The sequence below is a fragment of the Microtus oregoni genome, unplaced genomic scaffold (genome assembly GCF_018167655.1).
Source record: "Microtus oregoni isolate MIOR12 unplaced genomic scaffold, Mior012 000044F_ref0000062, whole genome shotgun sequence".
NCBI classification, from domain to species: Eukaryota; Metazoa; Chordata; class Mammalia; order Rodentia; family Cricetidae; genus Microtus; species Microtus oregoni.
The window spans coordinates 20,599,043-20,622,037 of record NW_024543218.1 but is presented as its reverse complement, the minus strand read 5'-3'; the positions used below and the strand labels follow the sequence as shown (position 1 = coordinate 20,622,037).

The window sequence follows — 22,995 nt, the reverse complement described above, 5'->3', positions numbered from 1 at the left end:
GAGTTCATAATATCTTTAAAGCTATAACTCCATAAAATGCACGTTATTAATTACAATTAAGACTTAAAGTTTTACTAATTTGAATTCCTAGTAAATATGACAAAATAAATGTTTTTTTTCATAAGAACAAAATATTAGATACTGATTTTTTGTTGCTTGGTGCTACTAGGTATTGCACCCAAAGTCAAATACTTCCAATACGCTAGGGAAGTGCTAACCCTCTAAGCTGTAGCCCCAGCCTTGAGATGTTGGTTCTGAACAATGTTTTAAAGTAAAAGGATGCTGTAGCTTGTGCAAGATAAACATTAAGGCAAAACCACCCTTACTTGGTCTTGAGCGTGTTATGCTGACTCTTCAGTTAAAAAAAAAAAAAATGTTAGCTATGATGAATACCAGATCTTACCTAGTTTGTAATATACTTTAAGAAATGATTTTAATCACCAGTTTTCCTTAAAAGATACCTTGAAGAAAACTTAATTCTAAGTCTTCTTTCTTTTAAATGAGGACCTGAAAAATTATACTATCTCTCATCTTCTCAGTAATTATGAACACTCTCAATTTTATGGATGGCCTTACAGTTTAGACTCACGTGACGATGATATTAAGTGAGTAGAGTAATCTCAATCTTGAGCTAAGGAATCACAAAGCAATGCTAAAACTGGTATACAGTTATGTACGAGTAACCCACAGATCTTTAAGAGTTTATGTTCTGAACTTCTGTGGGATAACAATCTCCTAAAGCAGTAAGCACAAACTACTATGTTACACTTCCTGTTATACTTTCTGAGAGGTTAAAAGCTTTTAGAAAGCCAGAGAGACTAAGGCAGCAGGTAAGCCCCTGTCTTTTAACAGGCACCACATGTTAAAACATACATTCTGCTTACTAACAGGCTTTCAAAATAGCCTATTTCCTGGGACTGGAGAGATGGCTCAGCAGTAAGAATCACTTCCTGCTGTTTGCATCCCTGCATCCACAGAGGGGACCACCATAATAGAGCTCCACCTCCAGGCCTCACAGTCTTCTGGTCACTGCAGGAACCAATAACCATGTGGATACATTCACATAAATATACACACAAAAATAAAAAAGAGAAAAGCCTAGATTGTTATGATAAATTCACTCAATAGTAGAAATACATATTGATGGTAAAGGTACTGAACACTAAAGGAAACCATAATGCGCACTTTAAAACTTAATTTTAGAAATGATGTCTGTCATCCATTTTTAACATGTAGGAGGATGGGGCTGAAGAGATGGATCAGAGGTTAAGAGACTTTGAGAGAACTGAAGTTCCCCGCAGCCATAGTTGGACAGGTCCCAACACAGATCTGGCTGCAGCGCCCTCTTCTGGCCTCTGGCATCCATACACATGCCATATACACTGACATACACACACAAATGAATTCAAAAAGAGTGAAAGAGAGTCTGCGCGTGGTGCACTTCTGTAATTCCATCAGAGTTCAAGGACATCACAGGGAGTCTGAGGCTAGCCTAAATCCTCCTCTTTACACTCAAAAAAAAAGAGAGAAAAGCACTAACTACAGAGCTACATCTTCTGCTTTATTTCTTAATTTGGAAAATAAGTACAGGGATATTTATGTCAATTGCATTTCATACAAATAGGATTTTTTACCAAAAATTAATGTTTTTCCTAACATTTCAAAACAATATTAAGAACAATACAAAACATTTGTAGAACTTAAAGTTTTACTGTAGGATCTCCAACAAACCATTTCTATTACAATGCAAAGAAAACTTGATATAGTATCTCTTGTTTTTAAGAAAAAAAATCATGTGTTCATAGCCAATGACCAAGTAAGTTGTTTAACAAGTTGAAGTATAAGAAAGTGAGGGAAAAAATTCTCACATAATAAAGTCTGTATAGCTGAACTAGAGCTAATAATTATAAGGTCTGAACAGTCACATTACAATAAAGTTTAGGAAATAAGTAACAAAATGGGATTCCTGATAACAGCATACTTAATTTCAGGTACTTTTAACTGTCTCCTGAAAAGTAATAACAATGTCTAAATTATGATGAAGGCAATCTATTTGAAATAACATAAAGCACTTAAAGACTTGAACTTACCAATTCCCATAGTCAAAATCAAAGGCAATAGTAATTTCAGTCCCTTTTGGAATAGTCTGTATAGAATAAATGTAGAGATGTATGGTCCCATCTTCAATTTCATGCCTTACCTGTTAAGAAGAATAATTTTACATTTCCATACACTATTTAGAGCATCTTTATCTTGCAATTAGGAAAGTTATTCATTAATATTAGGTTATGTTGTTGCTTGTTTTTGAGACAGTGTCTCACAATTGAGCCCAGGCTTGCTTAGAACACACAGAGATCCACCTGCCTCTGCTTTCTGAATGTTGGTGTTAAAGGGGTACACTACCATGCCCAGCTGAAAAATATTCTTAAGAACATTTTATAAGCATGACATAGGAAACTGCCATTCATCACAAGACTTGCAAATAGCAGTTGTCACCTGAAAGGTCCTCACAGGTACACTGGTAGCACTCACCCTATAGCCTGCCATCTGCATTCTCATCTTCTCAAAAGTACAATTTTTGAACCTGTCAGCATGTGGGGTTTTCAAGTAATAGGATGAGTATGAGTGTGCACTAATGCACAGCTAAGAACACTTTCCTTTGACAGCTTCGCTTTCCATGAAGCTGTTCTTCTGAACTACCGTTTCATACATAAAAGCAAGGCATAGAAGGCTGGGAATGTAATTCAGTGGTAAAATATTTGCCTGATATGTGTAAAGTCTTAGAGTTAGTCTCCAACACCACACATACAGACACACACAGAAGAGTAAAAAGGCACTGACAAGGTTATAAAACTAGTAAGCCACAAAAAAGACAAAATTGTCCCAAGTCTACGTCCAAATACTACAAATTTTAGCCTCAAAATTAAATATGTGGGATATCTAAACACTCTGTAATTTTGTTTTAAAAATTGATAGCACATATAAAGTATACTTTAGGGCTGATGAGATAACTCAGGTGGTAAAGGATCTTGCTACTAAACTTTTTTAGACTCAATCCTTAGAACCCACATGGGAAAAGGAGGAAACTGATTGTCCCAAGTTGAACTCCGATTTCTGTGTGCAGGCACGTACACACATGCGCGCGCACACACACACACATTATAAATGGAAAATATTAAGTCTACTTTAGGTTTTAGCTATGTGGTACATACAAGCAGAGCCTCCAATATAAACAGAAATATAATATTCCCTCTTATAAGGAACATCACAGTTTCATAGCTCAGGAAGTAAAAAATAGCGAGACAAGGTCTCACTATATAGAAGTGGCTGGCCTGGAACTTGTTGTGAAGAACAGGCTAGCTTGGAAACGCCTCTGCCTCCCAAGAGATTAAAGGAGTGGGTGCACAACCATGCACAGCCTATGGATAGTACTTTAAGATTAGTATTTACCATCTAAATATTGACAAAAGAAAAATAATGAACAAAATAAAATAGGCGCAGACTTTGGTATTCTGTGTTCCTGCTTCTCCTGAGATGTCAATAAGCTTACCTCTGCATTGGGTGCACAAGAGCGCCTGATGAATCGAGCCTCATTCCCAAAAGTCCTCGCATCAACACACATTTCTAGCCCATGAAACTTAGAGTAGAATAAAACAAAAGGGTATGGCCTACAAACAAAGAAGTATTAAAAGCTTTTAGTATAACAGGACTAGAGGATATAGTTTAGTGGTAAAGTGCTTGCCTAGCAGGGAAAACATCCTCAATTCAGTCCCCAGTGCCATAAAACAAGCAAACAACAAAAATTTTACAATTTCCTGTTATTCATTAGAGGCAAATAGATAAACAACAGATTAAGGCATTTCTAAAAGACATAGTTGGCAATAAAGCAAGTATTTGAACATTGGCATTCTGATTCCAGAAACCACTTTTCCCTACTTGAAATTAATAACACTTGTGTCTGCTTCAAGTTGCCTAATTCAAAAGCAATTAAGGTTGAAATTGTCTTTTTAATGAAATTCTTAATTTTGACTTTTATTTTATGTGTATGGGTATTTTACCTGTACATGTCTGTGTACCATCTGTAGCCTAGTACCCACAGAATTCAGAAGTCTTTGAGTCCCCTGGAACTAGAGTTACAGATGGTTGTGAGCCACCATATGGGTGCTGTGAATCCAAATCATGTCTACAAGAGAAGCCAGTAATTCTTAACTGCTGAGTCATCTCTCCCACCCCCTTTAGGCATAAATTCTTTCGAGACAAAATGAAAAAATATTGCCTTTACAAGCTAACTCCATGCTTTTAAAGTCCCATTTCTTGGCGTGGCAAAAATTGATTTATACTAGATTCCAGATAAAATATGCTACATGTGAGGTATACCTCTTATGTATTTCATGGCTTAAGTAAATACCCAAGTTATAAACTAAGAATGTTAATGTGTTAAACAGCAGATTTAAAAATAGCAACATATTTCTATACCTCTGAAAAGTAATGACTATCAGAAGATCAAATTAATTCAAACAAAATCCCAAACCAGAACAGAAGTCTCCAAAACCATTCCGGTGGTAGTAGCATGGGAACATAACTAACTTTTTTTTTTTCCAAGTTCTATCAAATATGTTACAACTTAGTAGATGGAAAGGTTCTCGACAGTCTTAGGTCATGAAAATTTCTGACTGACACCCTAGATAGCAAAACTATCTTGATTTTACTTGTTTCAAATGGCTTAGAGTTCAGCAACACAGAGACGGACAAGAGGCTGGGAAATCTCTACATGTTAGCACTCTACAAAAGTTATCCTTTTCATCCTTTCACGCCTTTCATCCCAGCATTTGGGAGGCAGAGGCAGGCAGATCTTTGTGAGTCTGAGGTCAGCCTGGTCTACAAAGCGAGTTCTAGGACAGCCAGGACTGTTATATAGAGAAACCCCATCTCCAAAAAAAAAGTTACCAAGCATCTAGGCACAGTATTTAATAAAATCAGTGATCGACTAGAAGATGGAGCAGCAGGCCACCCTGGGTTACAGAGTAAAAACTACAAAAACCAAAACCCACCAGGCAGTGGTGGTGCACACCTTTAGTCCCAGCACTGGGGGGCAGAGGCAGGCAGATCTCTGAGTTCAAGACCAGCCTGGTCTACAGATCAACTTCCAGGACAGCTAGAGCTGTTATGCAGAGAAACTCTGTCTCACAAAACAAAAAACAAAGCAAACAACTTTGAACTATAGAAAACCAACATGGGTAAAAAAAAATAAATATACCTTTTAAAGAAATATCCATTTGCTTCAAACTGTTCTCTCAGCATAAACTTCCCTCTGTATTCAATGATAAGTGCATCGGGAGGCAAATCTTTGGCAGATTTCAGAATTTTTTTATTCTTCTGTATATGGCTCTAGCATCATTAAATGTAGACAGTAAATTGGTTAATTTCACTCTAAACAAAGACATTCAGACTACATAGGCAGTCCCACAATTTTTTTGACTAGTAATATATACCTCTACAGGAGGTTTGAAGAGTGAATTGTTGGTACTTGGTTCTGATTTATTCAAGTCTCTGTTGTCATTCCCACTGCCTAGTCTTTGCGCTATTCTCTGTGCCTCCCTCTGAACACCTTCACTATACTGGTTATTATTTGCCTCTTCATAGCGATCCATCCATGTTTTGATTTTCGTCTCCCATACAAAATTTGAACCATCAGATGAAGGATCAATTTCTGGTGCCGAACCCTAAAATTGTAGCAAAATAAGGATTACTATTTGAATTTAAGCATACACACACACACACACACACACACACACACACACACACACGTAATGATTTATATAAAAGAATAGAAAACTACAGTGATTGGTAATCTAAGTTAATTAAAATTAAAAGGTCATAATTTAGCTCATTAAATTTTTATGCTACATGCCAAATAATAAGCTAGGAAATTCATGAAGGCTGAGTTACGTAGAAATAGCAAAAATTCAAGAGTCGTTGCTATGGTAGCCAATTTAAAGATATCAATAAAACCAAATACTTTCTGATTCTGTATATTGCTGCTGTCTACTTCATAGCAGCAAGTTTATATGTTTTAGCTTGAATAAATCTGTATATACGCCTCTATTTGTAAGACGATCCACCAGGCACATTAGTTGTACAAGCATGCACCTTCAGCTAGCTGTTAAGGATGTTAGAGGCACAGTAAGGTCAAGGTCAGATCAGGGCAACAAAGTGAGACTCTGTCCCAAAAATTAAAAAGAGTGAAAGGCGATGAGAATTTAGCTCAGTGACAGAATATCTGACCCATGCACAAAGCTTGAGATTCAATCTCCAGTGCTGGGGGAGGTGGGAGTGGAGAGTAACACACTACAAAAATGTACCAACAGCTCATCTGCTACATAAATAATCTTTATTACAGCCCTTTTCTATGATGAGTAACAAACAGTAATATGCTCATCAACTTTGATGGAAATAGGCTTATTCTATCAATAGTGATTTTATGTGACACTGGGGATGTACATCAGCAGTAGAATGCTTGCTTTGTATGTATAAGGCCCTAAATCAAATGACCAGCACTCCAAAAAATATATATATACTAACAAATAGTCATATAAATATATACATATATTAAGAATTAAATGGATATGTTATGTATATACATATACATTAGTGATAAATTATTTGATAAAGATTTATGAGCCACAACTTTATACTAAAGGAACAAATTCAGTATTAAATTATTTTTTAATTATCAGCAACAATCTACTAATAACTTGATATATATCTTTAATACAGCTCTTCAATCTTATAAATTTAACTCAAGAATTACTGGAGATGTAATGCTTTTGAAAATTTCCATTTTCCTAGTCACTTTATGTAATAAAGGGAATTGTTTCAGTTCTGGAAAAGGTATCACTTCCTTTTTAAGCCCAGTATTCAATTAGATAAAATAGAAAAAAAAAAGAATACTAGAGTACTGGTAATTAAAAATGTTTAAAAATTTTATTTTTATTTAATGTGTATAAATGTTTTGCCTGTATATATGTAAATGAACCATGAGTATGGAGGGCAGAAAAGTGGGGTTAGATCCCCTAGAACTGAAACTAAAGCAGCTGTGAGCCATGTGGATGGGATGCTGAGACCTGAACCCAGATCCTCTCCAGGGACAGCTCGTGCTGTTAACTTCTGAGCCATCTTTTAGTTCCCTAAGAAAACTTTTTTAAAAAGTTCAGACTTCTTTACTCTGTTAGAACAAATTCAAGTAACAAAAAAGTAGGTAACTCTCTAATATTCAGAGAACATTTGAAGCCGGGCGGTGGTGGCGCACGCCTTTAATCCCAGCACTCGGGAGGCAGAGGCAGGCGGATCTCTGTGAGTTCGAGACCAGCCTGGTCTACAAGAGCTAGTTCCAGGACAGGCTCCAAAGCCACAGAGAAACCCTGTCTCGAAAAAAAAAAAAAAAAAAAAAACCCAAAAAAAAAACAGAGAACATTTGAACGTGCAATATAAACATCACATAATAATGTTCTTGAGAGAGAATTACAAAATTATTTAAGAGTAATCATTTAGAGAGTGCTAATATATAGAATCTAGAGAGTACATATCAGAAATGCAGTATAATAATTATTGTGTTTCATATTATAGGAACAAAAAGTACTGTAATAGATTCATTGCGTCTTTTTTTAATACTAAGCCGGAAATTTAAGAAATTAGTGCTAGGTGTGGTGGGAACTGTGCCTTATTGTTCCTGCACTTAGGAGACAGGAAAGATGACCACTGAAAGTTTAAGGCCCACCTGGTCTACATAGCAAGTTCCAGGCCTGTCAAGGCTACATACAAAGCAAGACCCTATCTCAAAACAAAAGCAAAAAAATTTTTTTCCTTTATTACCTAGCTCAGAAAGATACTTCTAAAACAGTATAAACCTGTGTTTATAGAAAAAGCAGAGGTGGAGAGCCTTGTTTCTGCTGGGAATTTAAGCACCCCAAAAACTCAAGGATATAGGCTAATAATTCAAAATCTGTGACTAGTTTGTATTACCAACAAGGGACTAAAATGACTTTATAGTACAGTATTTAACTTGACTACCGCAGAATTCCAACTGCACTTTTCAGTGTGACTCTGGATTAATGTGTAGAGTATAGTAATAAACCTTAGTAGCATCAGAGACATGAAATACAATGACAAATGGAATTATTATAATTTTTAAAAATTATTTTATTTTTCTTTTATGTGCACTGGTGTTTTTGCCTGCATATCCATCAGTGTGAAGATGTTGGAACTCCTAGAGTTGCAATTATAGACAGTGGTGAGCTGCCATGTGGATGCTGGGAATTGAATCCAGGTCCTCTGGAAGACCAGTCAGTACTCTTAACTGATGAGCCATCTCTCCGGCCCCCAATTATCCCAACTTTAATATTGGTATCTATATACCAATATTAAATACCCTTCTTATTAATACGGTAACAATATCAATAAACTGTAAGAGTGATTTATTAATCCACTTAGAAGTTTAAGGCCCTACTTCTTGTTAATGTACTAAGCAATGAAATAGCAGACACCACAGAACATAAAGTACCAACATAAAGAAGGAAGCTACTCAGCAAGCTCTTGATTTAGCACTAGTTAACAATAATGCCTTAATTTAATATAATTACCTTGACTCTTGATGATTTCCTAGATCCTTCACGAAAGGCCTAAAATAAGTGTGGAATTCTGAGTTAGTTTTTTGCTTTTGTTTTTTAACTGGATATAACTAAGAATCAACTGGTTCACTGAAGCATTTTGCTGAAGTGATAACGTGGCAACAACAATAAAGCTAAAACAAGGGGAATTAAGAAGTAAATATATACTAGAATACTATTTTACCACAAATATAATGTAAACTATTTAAAATGCGTTTATAATGATGCTAAGATAAAAACTTCAAAATATTATTTGTGGTAAATATTATAAGCATCAAATTATATAGGTGAACTGCACTACAAGACAGTGGGGACTTGGACTAAATTTGTAATAGCACAAAGATTAAAAATATACTAAGACATTTCAACAGAAAACTCAATAGAGCTATTAAGAATAAATTTGATATCAAAGACTTACAAATTTTAGAACCTGAATATTGGCTATGTTGCTGAGACACACACACAATCAAGTAAGATACAAGTTTGGTGCAGAAGGAAACACAAAGAAAAACGGTATTTGGTACACATGGTGGAGCACACCTTTAGTCTAAGCAACTAATAACAAAATAAGACAAAATATGGCTGAGTACTAGAATAAAAGGCTCAAATGTCATGACAGGATGCAAAAAAAGATTTTATTTGCTGAAGAAAAGCAGCATTCCTGTTAACTCAGTCTAGTAGTTTAAAATCGTAAAAAAAAATGCAAAAGTTCACCATTTCAAATGGTGAACATGAGCAGAGTAAAAGAGATGTGGCTATGAACTGTGGGTGCCTCTAGTAACACTTGAACTGTCTAGACTGGGTTAACAGAAAAAGAAGCAAAATAAAAAGGAATGGACAAAGAGTTCAATAGGTACAGAAAGATAAAATTAGAAAATGAAAAACTTTAAAGTACATTATTATTACTCAAGAGAAAACAAACAAAAACCCCCTTGATTTTAAAGCCATAACAGCTACATGTAATTGATTTTTTCCATAGTAATGTAGTCAATGTGAAAGTCTTTTACCAATAGTCATGACACTTAAATGGACACATTCTGAGAACTGCATTATTAAGTTATTTTGTTCTTATTATTAATAATTATTAAATTATTTTGTCATTATTGTAAATACTATAGAGAGAATACGTACATATGATTATGAGATATAACCTATGAACCTAAGCTACACATGGTACCTATCATTTCTGGTCCTGGATATAACCCTGTACATTATGTTTCTGTGGACAATTGTAACCTAATAATAAATATTTGCATGAAAATAATGATAAATATTGTATGTTGCACCGGGTAGTGGGGGGTGCATGCCTTTAATTTCAGTACTTGGAAGCAGAGCCAGGCACTGTGAGTTCGAGACCAGCCTGGTCTAAGTGAGTTCCAGGATGGCCAAGTAAACCAGAGAAACCCTGTCTTAAAAAAAAAAAGTATGTTTCTATATCAAAACACAGAAAAGGTACATTAAAATACTTGAGAAAATGTCTTCACTTTATAATCTGATAGGGTCATGAATGCATTTGCTGTCATTGAGAATTTGAAATTAACAAATTTAATGAAACATATAAACTATAAAGTCTATAAACTGCTGTCTGCCAGTAGACCTTAGGGATCATATAATAAAATTCAGAAAACAAAGTAAGAAATTCAGTTCAGTAGGAAGCCTTTATTGAATATTATCCAAAACTAGTAAGAGTTATACGTAATCAAGCTTCCTTACCTGGCAAGTTACTGTTTCTGTTTTCAAACAGTCTGCTCTGCCTCACTTCAGCACTCACAATTCTGTCATTCATCGTATGATACAGTGAGTCCAAGGCAAGAGCTAAGTTTTTTTGTGATCCATCTCAGTCTTTAAAATGCATTGCAATTTTTAAATAATACTTAAATTTTTTTAAATATTTTTTTTGTGAGAACTTTCCATATATTTTGCTGCCACCCATGTTCTCCCTGTATTAATTTCTTGCCTGTAACTCAGCTCCTATGAGCTTTATCTACTCATCTGAAATAAAAAGGCAAAACGTACTTTTTTACATTTTGAAAAGTTTTGTTCTTTCTCCCCACTTTTTTTCCTTCTCTTGTCAGTAGCCTTGGGAACTCTGGCAGCAGTTAGAGTGATCGATGTTGGCGCATGCGGAAACGCAGTGGACAGCTCCACAGGGACTTCATCGCCACTCTCCGTCGCGCTGGTGTCGCCATCTTCAGGGGAAACAGAGTCAGCACACTTTAGTACTCTACTCCGGGGGAAACAGAGTCAGCACACTTTAGTGCTCTACTCCAGGAAAACAGAGTCAGCACACTTTAGTACTCTACTCCGGGGGGAAACAGAGTCAGCACACTTTAGTACTCTACTCCGGGGGGAAACAGAGTCAGCACACTTTAGTACTCTACTCCGGGGGAAACAGAGTCAGCACACTTTAGTGCTCTACTCCAGGAAAACAGAGTCAGCACACTTTAGTACTCTACTCCAGGGGGAAACAGAGTCAGCACACTTTAGTGCTCTACTCCAGGGGAAACAGAGTCAGCACACTTTAGTGCTCTACTCCAGGGGAAACAGAGTCAGCACACTTTAGTACTCTACTCCGGGGGAAACAGAGTCAGCACACTTTAGTGCTCTACTCCAGGAAAACAGAGTCAGCACACTTTAGTGCTCTACTCCGGGGGAAACAGAGTCAGCACACTTTAGTACTCTACTCCGGGGGGAAACAGAGTCAGCACACTTTAGTACTCTACTCCGGGGGAAACAGAGTCAGCACACTTTAGTACTCTACTCCGGGGGAAACAGAGTCAGCACACTTTAGTGCTCTACTCCAGGAAAACAGAGTCAGCACACTTTAGTACTCTACTCCGGGGGGAAACAGAGTCAGCACACTTTAGTGCTCTACTCCAGGAAAACAGAGTCAGCACACTTTAGTACTCTACTCCGGGGGGAAACAGAGTCAGCACACTTTAGTACTCTACTCCGGGGGAAACAAAGTCAGCACACTTTAGTGCTCTACTCCAGGAAAACAGAGTCAGCACACTTTAGTACTCTACTCCAGGGGGAAACAGAGTCAGCACACTTTAGTGCTCTACTCCAGGGGAAACAGAGTCAGCACACTTTAGTGCTCTACTCCAGGGGGAAACAGAGTCAGCACACTTTAGTGCTCTACTCCGGGGGAAACAGAGTCACCACACTTTAGTGCTCTACTCCAGAGGGAAAGAGAGCAGCCCTGCACCTGACAGTCATTTCCTTGTTCCTAAAGGAAACACATGTTCTTACTTCACTAAACAAACTAAGTGCTTTCCTTACACATGACATCTTAAGGACTGATGCCTGACAACACACCCTGGTGGTCTCAAGAAACTGGCACTAGTACACACGACTAATGGAACTCAAATTTTCTTGGTAGAAATTTAGTCATATCTATAAAATTTACTCACTCAAATGTTGGTCTGTCATTCCATTAAATAGCTAAAGTACAAAAGCAAACTTATACAACTCTGTCCAAATAAATGAACTTTTCACAACAACAAAACAAAGTAACTGGAAACAACCCACAATGTCTACCAAAGAGCAATGACTGAATAAAAAATATTATTTCAAACTGATTGTGCTGGTCTTAATCCAAAATAGAATGTGGCAAGGTAGGGCAGAGTGGCACCTGCTCTTAAAACCAACACTTGGGAAGGAAGAGGCTCACCCAGGACGAGACAGGCCTGTACTATGCACGACATCACTGAGTCACTTCAGGACAGTGACCGGACTGGGCTAGTGAGCTCAGATCAACTTGGGCTAAATAAAGGACCTATCTAAAGAACAAAAATAAAAGAAAAATCCTAAACAGAAAAGTTGTAGCATATATAAAATTAATAAAATGGTATCCTAAAAATTAAAGAAATACTATCTCATTAATATTATTCTGACTAATATACTTCACTTTTTTTAACCTACATATGAGAACAAAAGTTAATTTAAGCTTCTTATTTGCTTTGTTCTGGTTTCTTATGTCTCCTAAAATATGAACATGTATATTCTGTAATCAAAAAAGCCTACACCTGAGATTATAAATAAGACATACACTCAAAATATAATCAAAAGGTGCTGTAAGCTGTAGAGATGGATCCGAGGCAAAGAGTACTAACTGCTCTTCCAGAGGAGAGGGGTTTGATTCCCAACACCCATATGGTAGCTCATAACTGTCTATACTTCAGTCCTAGGGGATCTAATGCTTCCTCTTCTCCTCTTCTCCAGACACACATGTTGTTCACAGACATACATTGAGGCAAATGGGTGTTTTTACATATAATTAAAAATATTCAGACCATTTATTTTCCTAATCATACTAATTTTAGTTTAGAATAGTACTTTTTACATACCCGACATATTTTCTCTTTTCCGCCGTTGTAGTAGCACCGCTCTCTCTTTATCCAAATTCCTATATTAAAACATTCATTAACATGTTTCTCATCAAGCTTCCAGAAGCTTAGATATGAAGATGTTTTACATGTGATGCACTTCAAAATTTATGTTTTTAGTGAATAATAAAATACATGCAGCAGCCCTGACAGATTATTTATAATCCAGTATACATACACATTTCCTATACATTTATAGAAACAGTAGATATCAGTTAAGTTATCCCATTCCATATTCTATTAAGAAAATGTTTACCTATGAAGTGAGCACATTTTTCAAATTCAAATTTATAGCAAAAAAAATCTGAAAAATAAAACTCCCATTACAAATTGTAACTAAAACAAATTGTTTTAAATAAATGTATGAGTAAATTAGTACATATTATACATTTCCCTATGCCTTAAGTTATTTCTCTGACTTATGTTTATTTTTAGACAGGGTCTCACTAAGTAACCGAAACTGGCTTCAAACTCTGTTTTAGCTGTCCTCTTCTGGGGTTACAGTTGTATGCCACCACATCCACTTCATTTCTACTCTTGATAAATACTGAAAGGCATGATGGGAAGCAGAGCCATAAGATCTCCATGAGTTTGAGACCAGCATGATCTGAAAAGTTCCAGATCAACTAAGCCACATCGTGAGACCATCTTAAAAAAAAAAAAAAGAATAAAAAATAAATCAAAACAATTCCTCCCCATCTTTGGGCAGTGGTGGCACACCCCTTTAATCCCAGCACTCAGGAGGCAGAGGCAGGTGGATCTTGGAGTTCGGGCCACCCTGATCTACAGAGAGAGTTCCAGGAAAACCAAGGCTACACAGAGAAATCCTTCCTCAAAAAAACAAGTAACAAAAACAAAAGAATCAATTGAAAAAGGTCTGGAGTAGAAAAAATAAGGCAGAATTTACACTTACTTGAAATACCTTCTTTTATATATTTGATTTTAGTATGACAATTATTTCTTACAATGAACTGTGTAACTGCAAAAGTAAATTTTTTTAAAAAGCAATTCTTAACATTAAAAACAAACTCAAACTCTGAGTAATAGTGCATATCTCTAATTCTAGTACTTGGGAGACAGATGTAGGAGAATCAGGAGTCCAAGTTCAGCGAAGGCTATGTATGACTCTCCCTTCACAAATCAACCAGCTAGCTGGGTTATTTGTATATTCTTGGTGTAAACATAAGACCACATTAACCATTTCAGAGAATTTTCATGGTCTCATTCATTTATTGATAGCCTAATGTGAAAATCCTATTAAAAATATTTTATAAACAGTCTTACAAGGTGTTACTACTAGGAAAAAGTAGGTAAGGATATATACAAGTTATCTGCATTACTTTATGTAAATCTTCAATTAATTAAAAAAAAAGTAACTTAGAAATGCAAAAGACTAATAGTTCAAATAAAACTAATAATCTAAACAACTTCAAGTGTGTGTTTAATTGGCACCATATCTACATAGTGACATTCTTTTCAGGGATTTTAAATATAATAAATTGATTTTAATATCCATTTGTGATATAGTCCAATTGAGTAATTATGAAATCCTAATTACATTATTCTTTCTTATGGAGAAATTGGGTAAAAAGATGTACTATAAGAATATACAGGGCTGGAGAGATGGCTCAGAGGTTAAGAGCATTGCCTGCTCTTCCAAAGGTCCTGAGTTCTATTCCCAGCAACCACATGATGGCTCACAACCATCTATAATGAGGTCTGGTGCCCTCTTCTGGCCTTCAGGCATACATGTAGACAGAATATTGTAAACATAATAAATAAACAAGCAAACAAACAAACAAATAAATAAATAAATAAGAATATACAGACAGATGTAGTCCGGTGGGGGTGGAGCTTTTAATTGCAGCACTCAGGAGGCACAGGCAGTTGGCTCTCTAAGTGCAAGGTCAGTCTGGTCTATAGAGTGCCAGGACAGTCAGGGTCACAAAGAGAAATCCTGTCTCAAAAAACCAAATCTTGTGTGTGTGTTTGTGTGTGTGTGTATACACACACATACTCAAACATTATTATATATTACACAACACACACATATATATATAAGAACAAAATTTTATATTCTTAACTTTAACTGCAAATATAAGTATTAATTCATTGTTTTTCAAAATAGGGTTTTTCTGTGTAGCACTGGCTGTCCTGGAACTGGTTCTGTGACCAGATTGGCCTCAAACTTGGAGATCTGCCTGCTTCTGCCTCTCAATTACTGGGACTAAAGGTATGCATCACTATGCCCAGCCTGCATGTATTTTGTCTTTAAAAAAAATAAATAAAGCTGGACATGGTGGTGCACGCCTTTAATCCCAGCAGAGGCAGGTGGATCTCTGAGTTTGAGGCCAGCCTGGTCTACAGTGTGAGTTCCAGGACAGCCAAAGATACACAGAGAAACCCTGTCTCAAAAATAAACAAACAAAAAAAGTTTAAAAAAAAATAAGACAAAACAATTAGTAATTACAGAAGTGGGGGACAGAACCTTTTAAAAGGAGGTGTTTGTGTTGTTCTTATTCAGTGTATGTATGTTCATTTGTAGAACATAGGTGCACATGCATGGAGAGGGCAGAAAACAATCTCAAGTCTCATCCTTGGGAACACCACTACTTCCTTTCAAATGGTCTCAGTTTCCTAGAGCTCACAAATTAACCTGCACAAGCTTGGCCAGTGAGCCCCAGGGATCCTCCTGGTTCTGCCTCCCCAGTGTGAGGGTTAAGTCATGCCATAATATGCATCTTTTTAATAAGAGTTCTAGTAGATCAAGCACTTTACCAAGGGATTTCCTCAACCAATTTTATTAGGTTTTAGGTATCTATAATGAAAAGATTTGTTGTTGTTGTTGTTGATGATGATGTTTGAGACAGGGACCTCGTGAAGTATAGGCTGTCCTCACACAAACTTGCTTTGTAGTCAAGCTGGGCCTTTAACTCCAGATCCTCCTTCTCTACTTCCCAACCGCAGGAATTACAGTAATTCCTGCCCTTTGCCTGGCTCCACAATAATGAATTAAAAAAAAAAAAAAAAATCAGACAATGACCCATTTGGTCACTGTTCACCCTCACCCTTGAAAGTGCCTCAGTTTACCAAGAAATAAATTGTCTGTTTTCCAGGCGACATTCTGCCATCTTACCAGATCTCATGTGACAGAAAACCCAAGACTAAGAAACCAAGACCAGAACAAGATCCCAGAAACATCCGGCTTTTCTGTCCTGTTACAGTTGTCTTTATATTCCTGTGCAAGGCTGTACTCCCTCCCATGGGTTGAGATTGTGGGATCCCCTGCAATTTCCTTTCCACCTACGTCTCTCCATGTTTGCACTTCTGGGTCCGGCCATTCATGTAAACGTAACTCAGATACTCTTTCAAAGGAAGTATGTGGACAGCTTCCTATCATATTTTCTGCCATGTAACAAAGACTTTTCTGTGACTATAAGTTCTAATAGATTGTGGAAAGATAAGTGGCTTTCTTTTTTTGATTCCTACCGACCTCTCCAGAACCTTACAAGAAGAAAATTTCTATGTGAAAGAAATATTGTACCTTTACTATTTGTTTAAAAAATTTTTTTTGATGGGAGTTGAATCTGCACACTACACACAAACCCAGCAAATTCTGTCTGTAACTAGGAGGGTGCTCTGATAATTCATTTGGGGTAGGGGTAGAAGAGGGGTACCAGGATTGAACTCAAGACCTCTCACATGCTAGGTAAGCATTCCATCTCCATAAAGTTACATTTCCCACTCCCCTTTTTTGGGGTGCTCAAACTTGAACTCAGTTGTCTCGGGTATTATATTACACAAGCACATTACCACTGAGTCACATTCTTCCTCGCTATATTTTGCTGCTTTTATTTAGAGGACAATCACATCCTTCTAATGACTGCCAAAAAGATGCCAAACATTTAGAAAATAAACTATCATCATCTTGATCACTAATAAAGTTAAAATTACATAGTGAACTACAATGCACTTATCAATGAAAAAAAATCTTGATTTAGGTTTCAAGTTAAAAAATAATAAACATAAGTGGAAAAAATTTTAAAAAGAAGTACCTTTTAAAGGGTACTTCCCAAGAATTAATGGGATTTCATTAATTTGAAACTCATGAATAAATTTCTGTGGAAGTTTTTTCAGTGAAATAACTGGTAGTCTTATCACGTCTGATAACTTACCTGGGCTGACAGCGTTCACACAGGTATGTGTCAGGGATGTGCTGCCGGTCGATCCCCATGCAATCAATATGTTGCCAAACACTTAAAAAGAAAAAAAAAATAACAAAAGCAAAAGCATTAAGACCATTCAAAATTAAGATGTAATATTCTACCATTTAAGAGGTACCAACTTTGAGCTTAGTACACACTAAAATGTGTTCTCAGGCAGAAAAATTTTAAGATGCAAAAATGGCAAATACAGAATGCATAAATTAAATTTCTGAAGCAAATGCAATTTAAAACATAAAGAGTAACAGTTGAAAATGTCATTACAAACCTGAAGATGTTAACACTAAAACCCCTAAATAATAATCAGTGTGATAAGAATCTGATTTAGGAACACAGGAAGGAAAGGTATCATTGAAACACTTACTGATTACCAGCTATGAGAAGATGACCAACGGTGGTCAATATACACAAAGAAAACTTTTTCGAGTTCAAGGAAAAGTAGCAAAGCTGGATTACATCTTCTGTTAATATTTAACAATTTTGGTAGCATACAGTATTAAATGAAAGATAAGGAAACAAAGAATTAAAAAAGACTTCTAACATTTATACTTAATAAAGAACAGAACTAAAATAATTCCAAAAAGGTCAAAGAATTCAAGAGGCATTCCATTGGAAAGAAATTCAACTTAATTACTTTGGATGGAGTATATGAACATCTTGAAGTAAACTTCTAAATATATTATTACTGATAAAACCTCAAGTACCTGAAAGTGATATACATTCCTCTTTTAAAAAAAAAGGCAAAAATTTACTATCTATTGCTTACAAACAATCATCCACTTTTTAAAAAATTACATGTGTGTGCATATGAGTGCATCTGTGTGTGCGCACATGTCATAGCCCAAGTTGGGAGGTCAAAAAACAGCTTTCTGAAGTTGGCTCTCTCTTCTACCATGTGGGTCCCAGAGAACAAGCTCAGCTTGTTAGGCTGAGAAGCAACCACTGAGCCATCTCCTAGCCAGTACATACTAAGTGGTACTGTGTTATTCTTTACTTCTCAACTGAGAACCTCAAGAAGATTATATAACAAGTTATGTTAAATTATGTCATGCAGATAACAAGCAAAGCTAGACAAAAATAGCAGAGTTTTAGATGTCTGAAGTCAAAACGCTGAATATGGGCAATAGGAACATTGAAAAACCAAAAAGAGACGATATAAAGAGAGGTAGAGAAAGGTTAGTCCTTGGAGAAACAACATAGGCTGAATACAAAAATGGAGGGTGGGTCAGAAACAGACAGACACTGAGTCATAATAAGAGTCAATTCAATGTAAATACCTTGAATCATCCAAATACTGTGCCTTCAACAACGTGTAGGTAGTTAGTAACCTAAGGGTACTGCAGGGATGTCTAAGAATGATAACCATTTAGTACATGTCCTTCTGACGGCTACATGTATCACATTAGATGAGAGGGGCTACAGGAAAGCTCTTAGATAACTAATACAGTAAGAATGGGTATTTTCTAATCCGGCAGAAAACACATCCCCAAAGTCATTTAAGTTTTGCAAATTTCCCTCCTCAATAAATTTACCAAAGTCATTATTTACATTAATATCACAGGTAAAGAGAATTTATTTCTAAATTTTAAAAGTACCATAACATATTATTATTAAAATAAAATTATTTACAATCTTCCACTTAAAACCAATTTCACACTCTACATTCATATCCTACTTATTGACAGAGATAAATGAACCTTTTGAAATGTACACATGCTACTACTATCAGTAACAACCAAAAGCTGATCATTTACTCTAACAGAATAATTTACAAACAATACAAATTGACAGTCAACTCTCAGCTGCAGTTTAACTCAAACATGGATTTACACAGCCATGCTACATACGCCAAATCAAATAATGAAGTTATGCCATAAGGACCACGAAATTCTCTGAAGCCTTCAAACTTTCTTGCCCTCTACAATGTATTTTTTAAATATTCTCTGCTCCCCATCCTATGCAAAGAACAGACTTAATAACCTTAAAGCAGAAATCCAACTGTTCCATCTCCATTCTCACTAAACCTCTCCCACAAAGAGAAAGAGAGAGAGAGAGATAGACACAGACACATACACAGAGAAACACATACAGAGAGAAAGAGAGAGAGGGAAGGAGAGGGAGGGAGGGATGCAGAGGGAGGAAAGAAACCCCACTTTCTGTTGCAATCACCTTCTCTAGGGGAGGAGCCTTTCTTGGTGGGTGAACCAGGGTTGGGGGAGGGAGACTGGTTCTGGCTCAAGAAGATTCCAGAATGCTGCAAGGTTCAAGCCAAAGGTTGTAAGAAAATAAGATCAAACACTGATTAAATATTTAATTTCCCCAAACTGGAAAATCATAACTGACTACACAATACAATAAAAGACTCAATCATTCTTTTTTTATATCTTGTTATGTCTATATATGCACTTGCACTACCACTGAACTAAGTGAAAAGGAGATGATCCTATAATATAGTTCAAAACTGATTACTGTTTCATTCATAATAGGGGTCTCTCTCTCTCTCTCTCCAGGATTTTTCTGCATATCGCTGGCTCTCCTGCTACTACTTTGTAGACTAGGCTGGCCTTGAACTCAGAGATCTGCCAGCCTCTGCCTCCCAAGTTCTGGGATTAATGGCCTGTGCCACGTATACCCAGCATCATAACAGGGATTTCTAATAATAAACTATAAAATAGCTTCTTTCATCTTTTTTAAAGATTTACTTATTTAATTTTTAAGTGTATGTGTGTTTCTGTTTACAGAGGCCAGGACAGGACAATAGATCTCCTGCAGCTGGAATTATGGATGGTTTTGAACTGCGCCATGTAAGTGCAGGGAACTGAGCTTGGGTCCTCTCCAAGATTAATGCGTGTTTGTCTCTAGTCCTAAAATAGATTCTTTCAAATAAGGACTTTATTCTAAAAAAAAATAAAATAAATTGCATCAATAGAGGCAGATGTCCTACTTTTTTTAAAAAAAAAAGGAATTAATTCCTTCAGAAGACCTAACTAGCTTTTCCAAATTAACAATCAAAGGTTAAAAGCAGTCAAGAAAAACGAACTAATCGTGTGAAATATTTTACCTGCATTTGTCACAACAGATCATGTATCCATCATCATGTGTAAAACCACATATGCACCTGGTTACATCAGTACCGTAACTTCCATCCTCAGATGTGCTGATGGTAGTAGCACTGGAAGTTTCGTCAAAATTAGGAGTGGTAAATATGCCTACTTCGTTTTTGCTAATGAGACCTGATGGAGGAGGGGAAGCTGGAGGTGTTGGAGGAGGACGAGCACCATAATTGTGGTCCTGAATAATAGAAGACAAAATAAGTACAATATAAATCTCAATGACATAAATCAGACAAATTAAATGAAATTTAAATACTTAACATAAAATTGGTCCATTTCTTAATAAAGATAAATCATGACATAAAACTAATAAGTAAATCACAGTGGTGAGTTAATGTCACTGTCTAGAAGGTAGTCAATGACCTTCAGATCAATGGCATTTCCCTTCCCTTCACAGCAGAAAATGACATTTCCAGTTTTAAGATTGCATAGTTTCACTTTCAAGAAGAAATTAAGTACATGACGTGATAATAAGGGTAAAACCCAAACTCCACAGGAATAGAAAGCTAAAGAATAGCAAAAACTGGGCTGGAGAGGTGACTCAGCAGGTAAAGGTGTCTGCCATAGAGCCTAGCAACCTGAGTTCAATACCTACGACCCATGTAAAGGGAAGAACCTACTTGACTTCAATACATGTGCCATAATACACATTCTATTCCCCCAAACAAATAAATGTAGTTAAATAGTAAAAATAGTAACAAAAGGTACATCATTACTGTAAAGTATATAATATGGAATTTTACATTTCTGATCATTTTTATTCTCATTTAGGTATTAAAGTCTCTCAAATGTTTGTTCCTGGTATTCACAAATGTATAGAGTCCTATAATTCTTTGAATTAAAATACTACAGAACTCTCAAGAGGAAATAAATTAAGGGAATAAGCTTTTATCCTCTCAGTTGTGAAACAGGATGAAAACTACTTTTGAAGAGTTTTAAAAATTAAGTAAGATATATAGTAAATGTGTATGCATTTATTATATACGTATATATACCTATGTATGTATGTATGTGCTCAACATAGGAATAACTGAAACAATAGTTTGGAGCCAAAGAGATGGCTCAACAGTCAAGAAGGAGCATATGCTGTTCTTCCAGAGGACCCAAGCTTTGTTCTCAGAATGTACATCAGGTCAATCATCACCACTCTAACTCCAGCTGCAAAGAACCTGATGCCTCCTCAGGCACCTGTACTATACAAACCCACGTGCAGACACACATAACTAAAAATGACAAACAGCTAGGTGTGCTGCTGCACATTTTTAATCCTAGTACTAAGGAGGCAGAGGCAGGCAGATCTCTGGGTTTGAGGCCAGCCTGGTTTACAGAGGGAGTTACAGGGATACACAGAGAGACCCTGTCTCCAAAAACAAAACCAAAAAAGTAAAAATAAGTCTTTAGGAAGAAAAAAAACTACATAATCTACTAATTACTATATAACTTGGAATTAACATCAAATAGTACAATGTAATCTTATCCATAGACTTTTTGTTGAGCTTAGAAAATATCAACATAAATACAATAACAATAAAAAATAACTATAGACTTCCTATCACAGAATTTTATTTTCGTAACAGTATAGTTAAGTAAAAGTATAAATTACATACTTCATTATTCAGGAAATATGAAACAGCTGTGTTTTTTAAATTATTGTTTTAAACACAATACCACACAAACATATCTATTTTATAAAAGTTCTTTTGAAGAGACATTCAACACTTACCGCATAGGGCAAACCAATATAACTGTGTGAGTGGTGGGAGCTGCTGGTGTATAACTGGTGGGGATAACTGTTGGATTTTTCAACTACCACAGGGCTAGCTTCTACAGATTCTGGTCTAAGGAAAAGAAGTTCCATAGATTAGAATTCCATCCATTTTTCTGTTTTAATCTATTAAAATGTATAAGTTCTTATTCTAAAATATTGTCAAAATAAATACAATGTCTATTCACAACATGTGTACAGCTTGTGAGTAGATTCATCCTATGTAGATTCTGTGCCATAACAAAAGTTTTACTTAATAACATAAATATTCAAATGCAAAGTTCAATTACAGTTTCATTAGAAAGTGTCCATTTGCTGAGGATGACGGTGCAATCCTAGCACTAAGGCAGGAGAATCAAAAGACAGTGCTATCGTGAAATTCAAAACCAAAACCTCCAAATTACCAGAGACCAAGCTTCACGCCATTTTCACAGTGTCACTAAGAAGCATGCAAAGGTGCTCAGAGTAAGACTGAAGGTAGCCTGAGTCTACAGAGACTCAACGGTCAAAACGTGTGTTTTGATGGTCAAATGGTCAAAATATGTGCTGAACATGCAGAGCAGCTTCTGGGAAATGTCAGGAAGTAAAGGTCAGGGACCCTCACACTGATCAGTATTTATGGCTGTACTGACCAGCTTTGTAGTGATGAACACTGCTGACACTCCTGAGAGCAGCAGCTTACACACTTGCTGCTTTGAGAGCTCCTGCCCCAGCATCTTATATACCACTTTCCAAACATCTTCTTTCTTCTTCTTTTAAGACAGGGTTTCTCTATGTAGCCCTGGCTATCCTGGAACTTGTTCCATAGACCAGGCTGGCCTCAAACACAGAGACCCCACT

General features: G+C 36.3%; 1 protein-coding gene across 4 annotated transcripts in view; it reads right to left on the bottom strand.

Annotated features, from left to right (window-relative positions):
* LOC121434635 (inactive histone-lysine N-methyltransferase 2E) overlaps positions 1-22,995 on the bottom strand; it is a 68,030-nt gene that overhangs the window by 20,762 nt on the left and 24,273 nt on the right. For all 4 annotated transcript variants that reach the window (XM_041633564.1, XM_041633563.1, XM_041633565.1 and 1 more), the window contains 10 exons: positions 22,114-22,228; positions 20,339-20,568; positions 17,230-17,310; positions 13,016-13,074; positions 10,683-10,855; positions 8,640-8,678; positions 5,493-5,723; positions 5,258-5,388; positions 3,551-3,668; positions 2,091-2,200 (listed from right to left, as the gene is read on the bottom strand). In XM_041633564.1, coding sequence (XP_041489498.1) covers positions 2,091-2,200; positions 3,551-3,668; positions 5,258-5,388; positions 5,493-5,723; positions 8,640-8,678; positions 10,683-10,855; positions 13,016-13,074; positions 17,230-17,310; positions 20,339-20,568; positions 22,114-22,228 — 1,287 coding nt within the window. The remainder of the gene's footprint in view (positions 1-2,090; positions 2,201-3,550; positions 3,669-5,257; positions 5,389-5,492; positions 5,724-8,639; positions 8,679-10,682; positions 10,856-13,015; positions 13,075-17,229; positions 17,311-20,338; positions 20,569-22,113; positions 22,229-22,995) is intronic.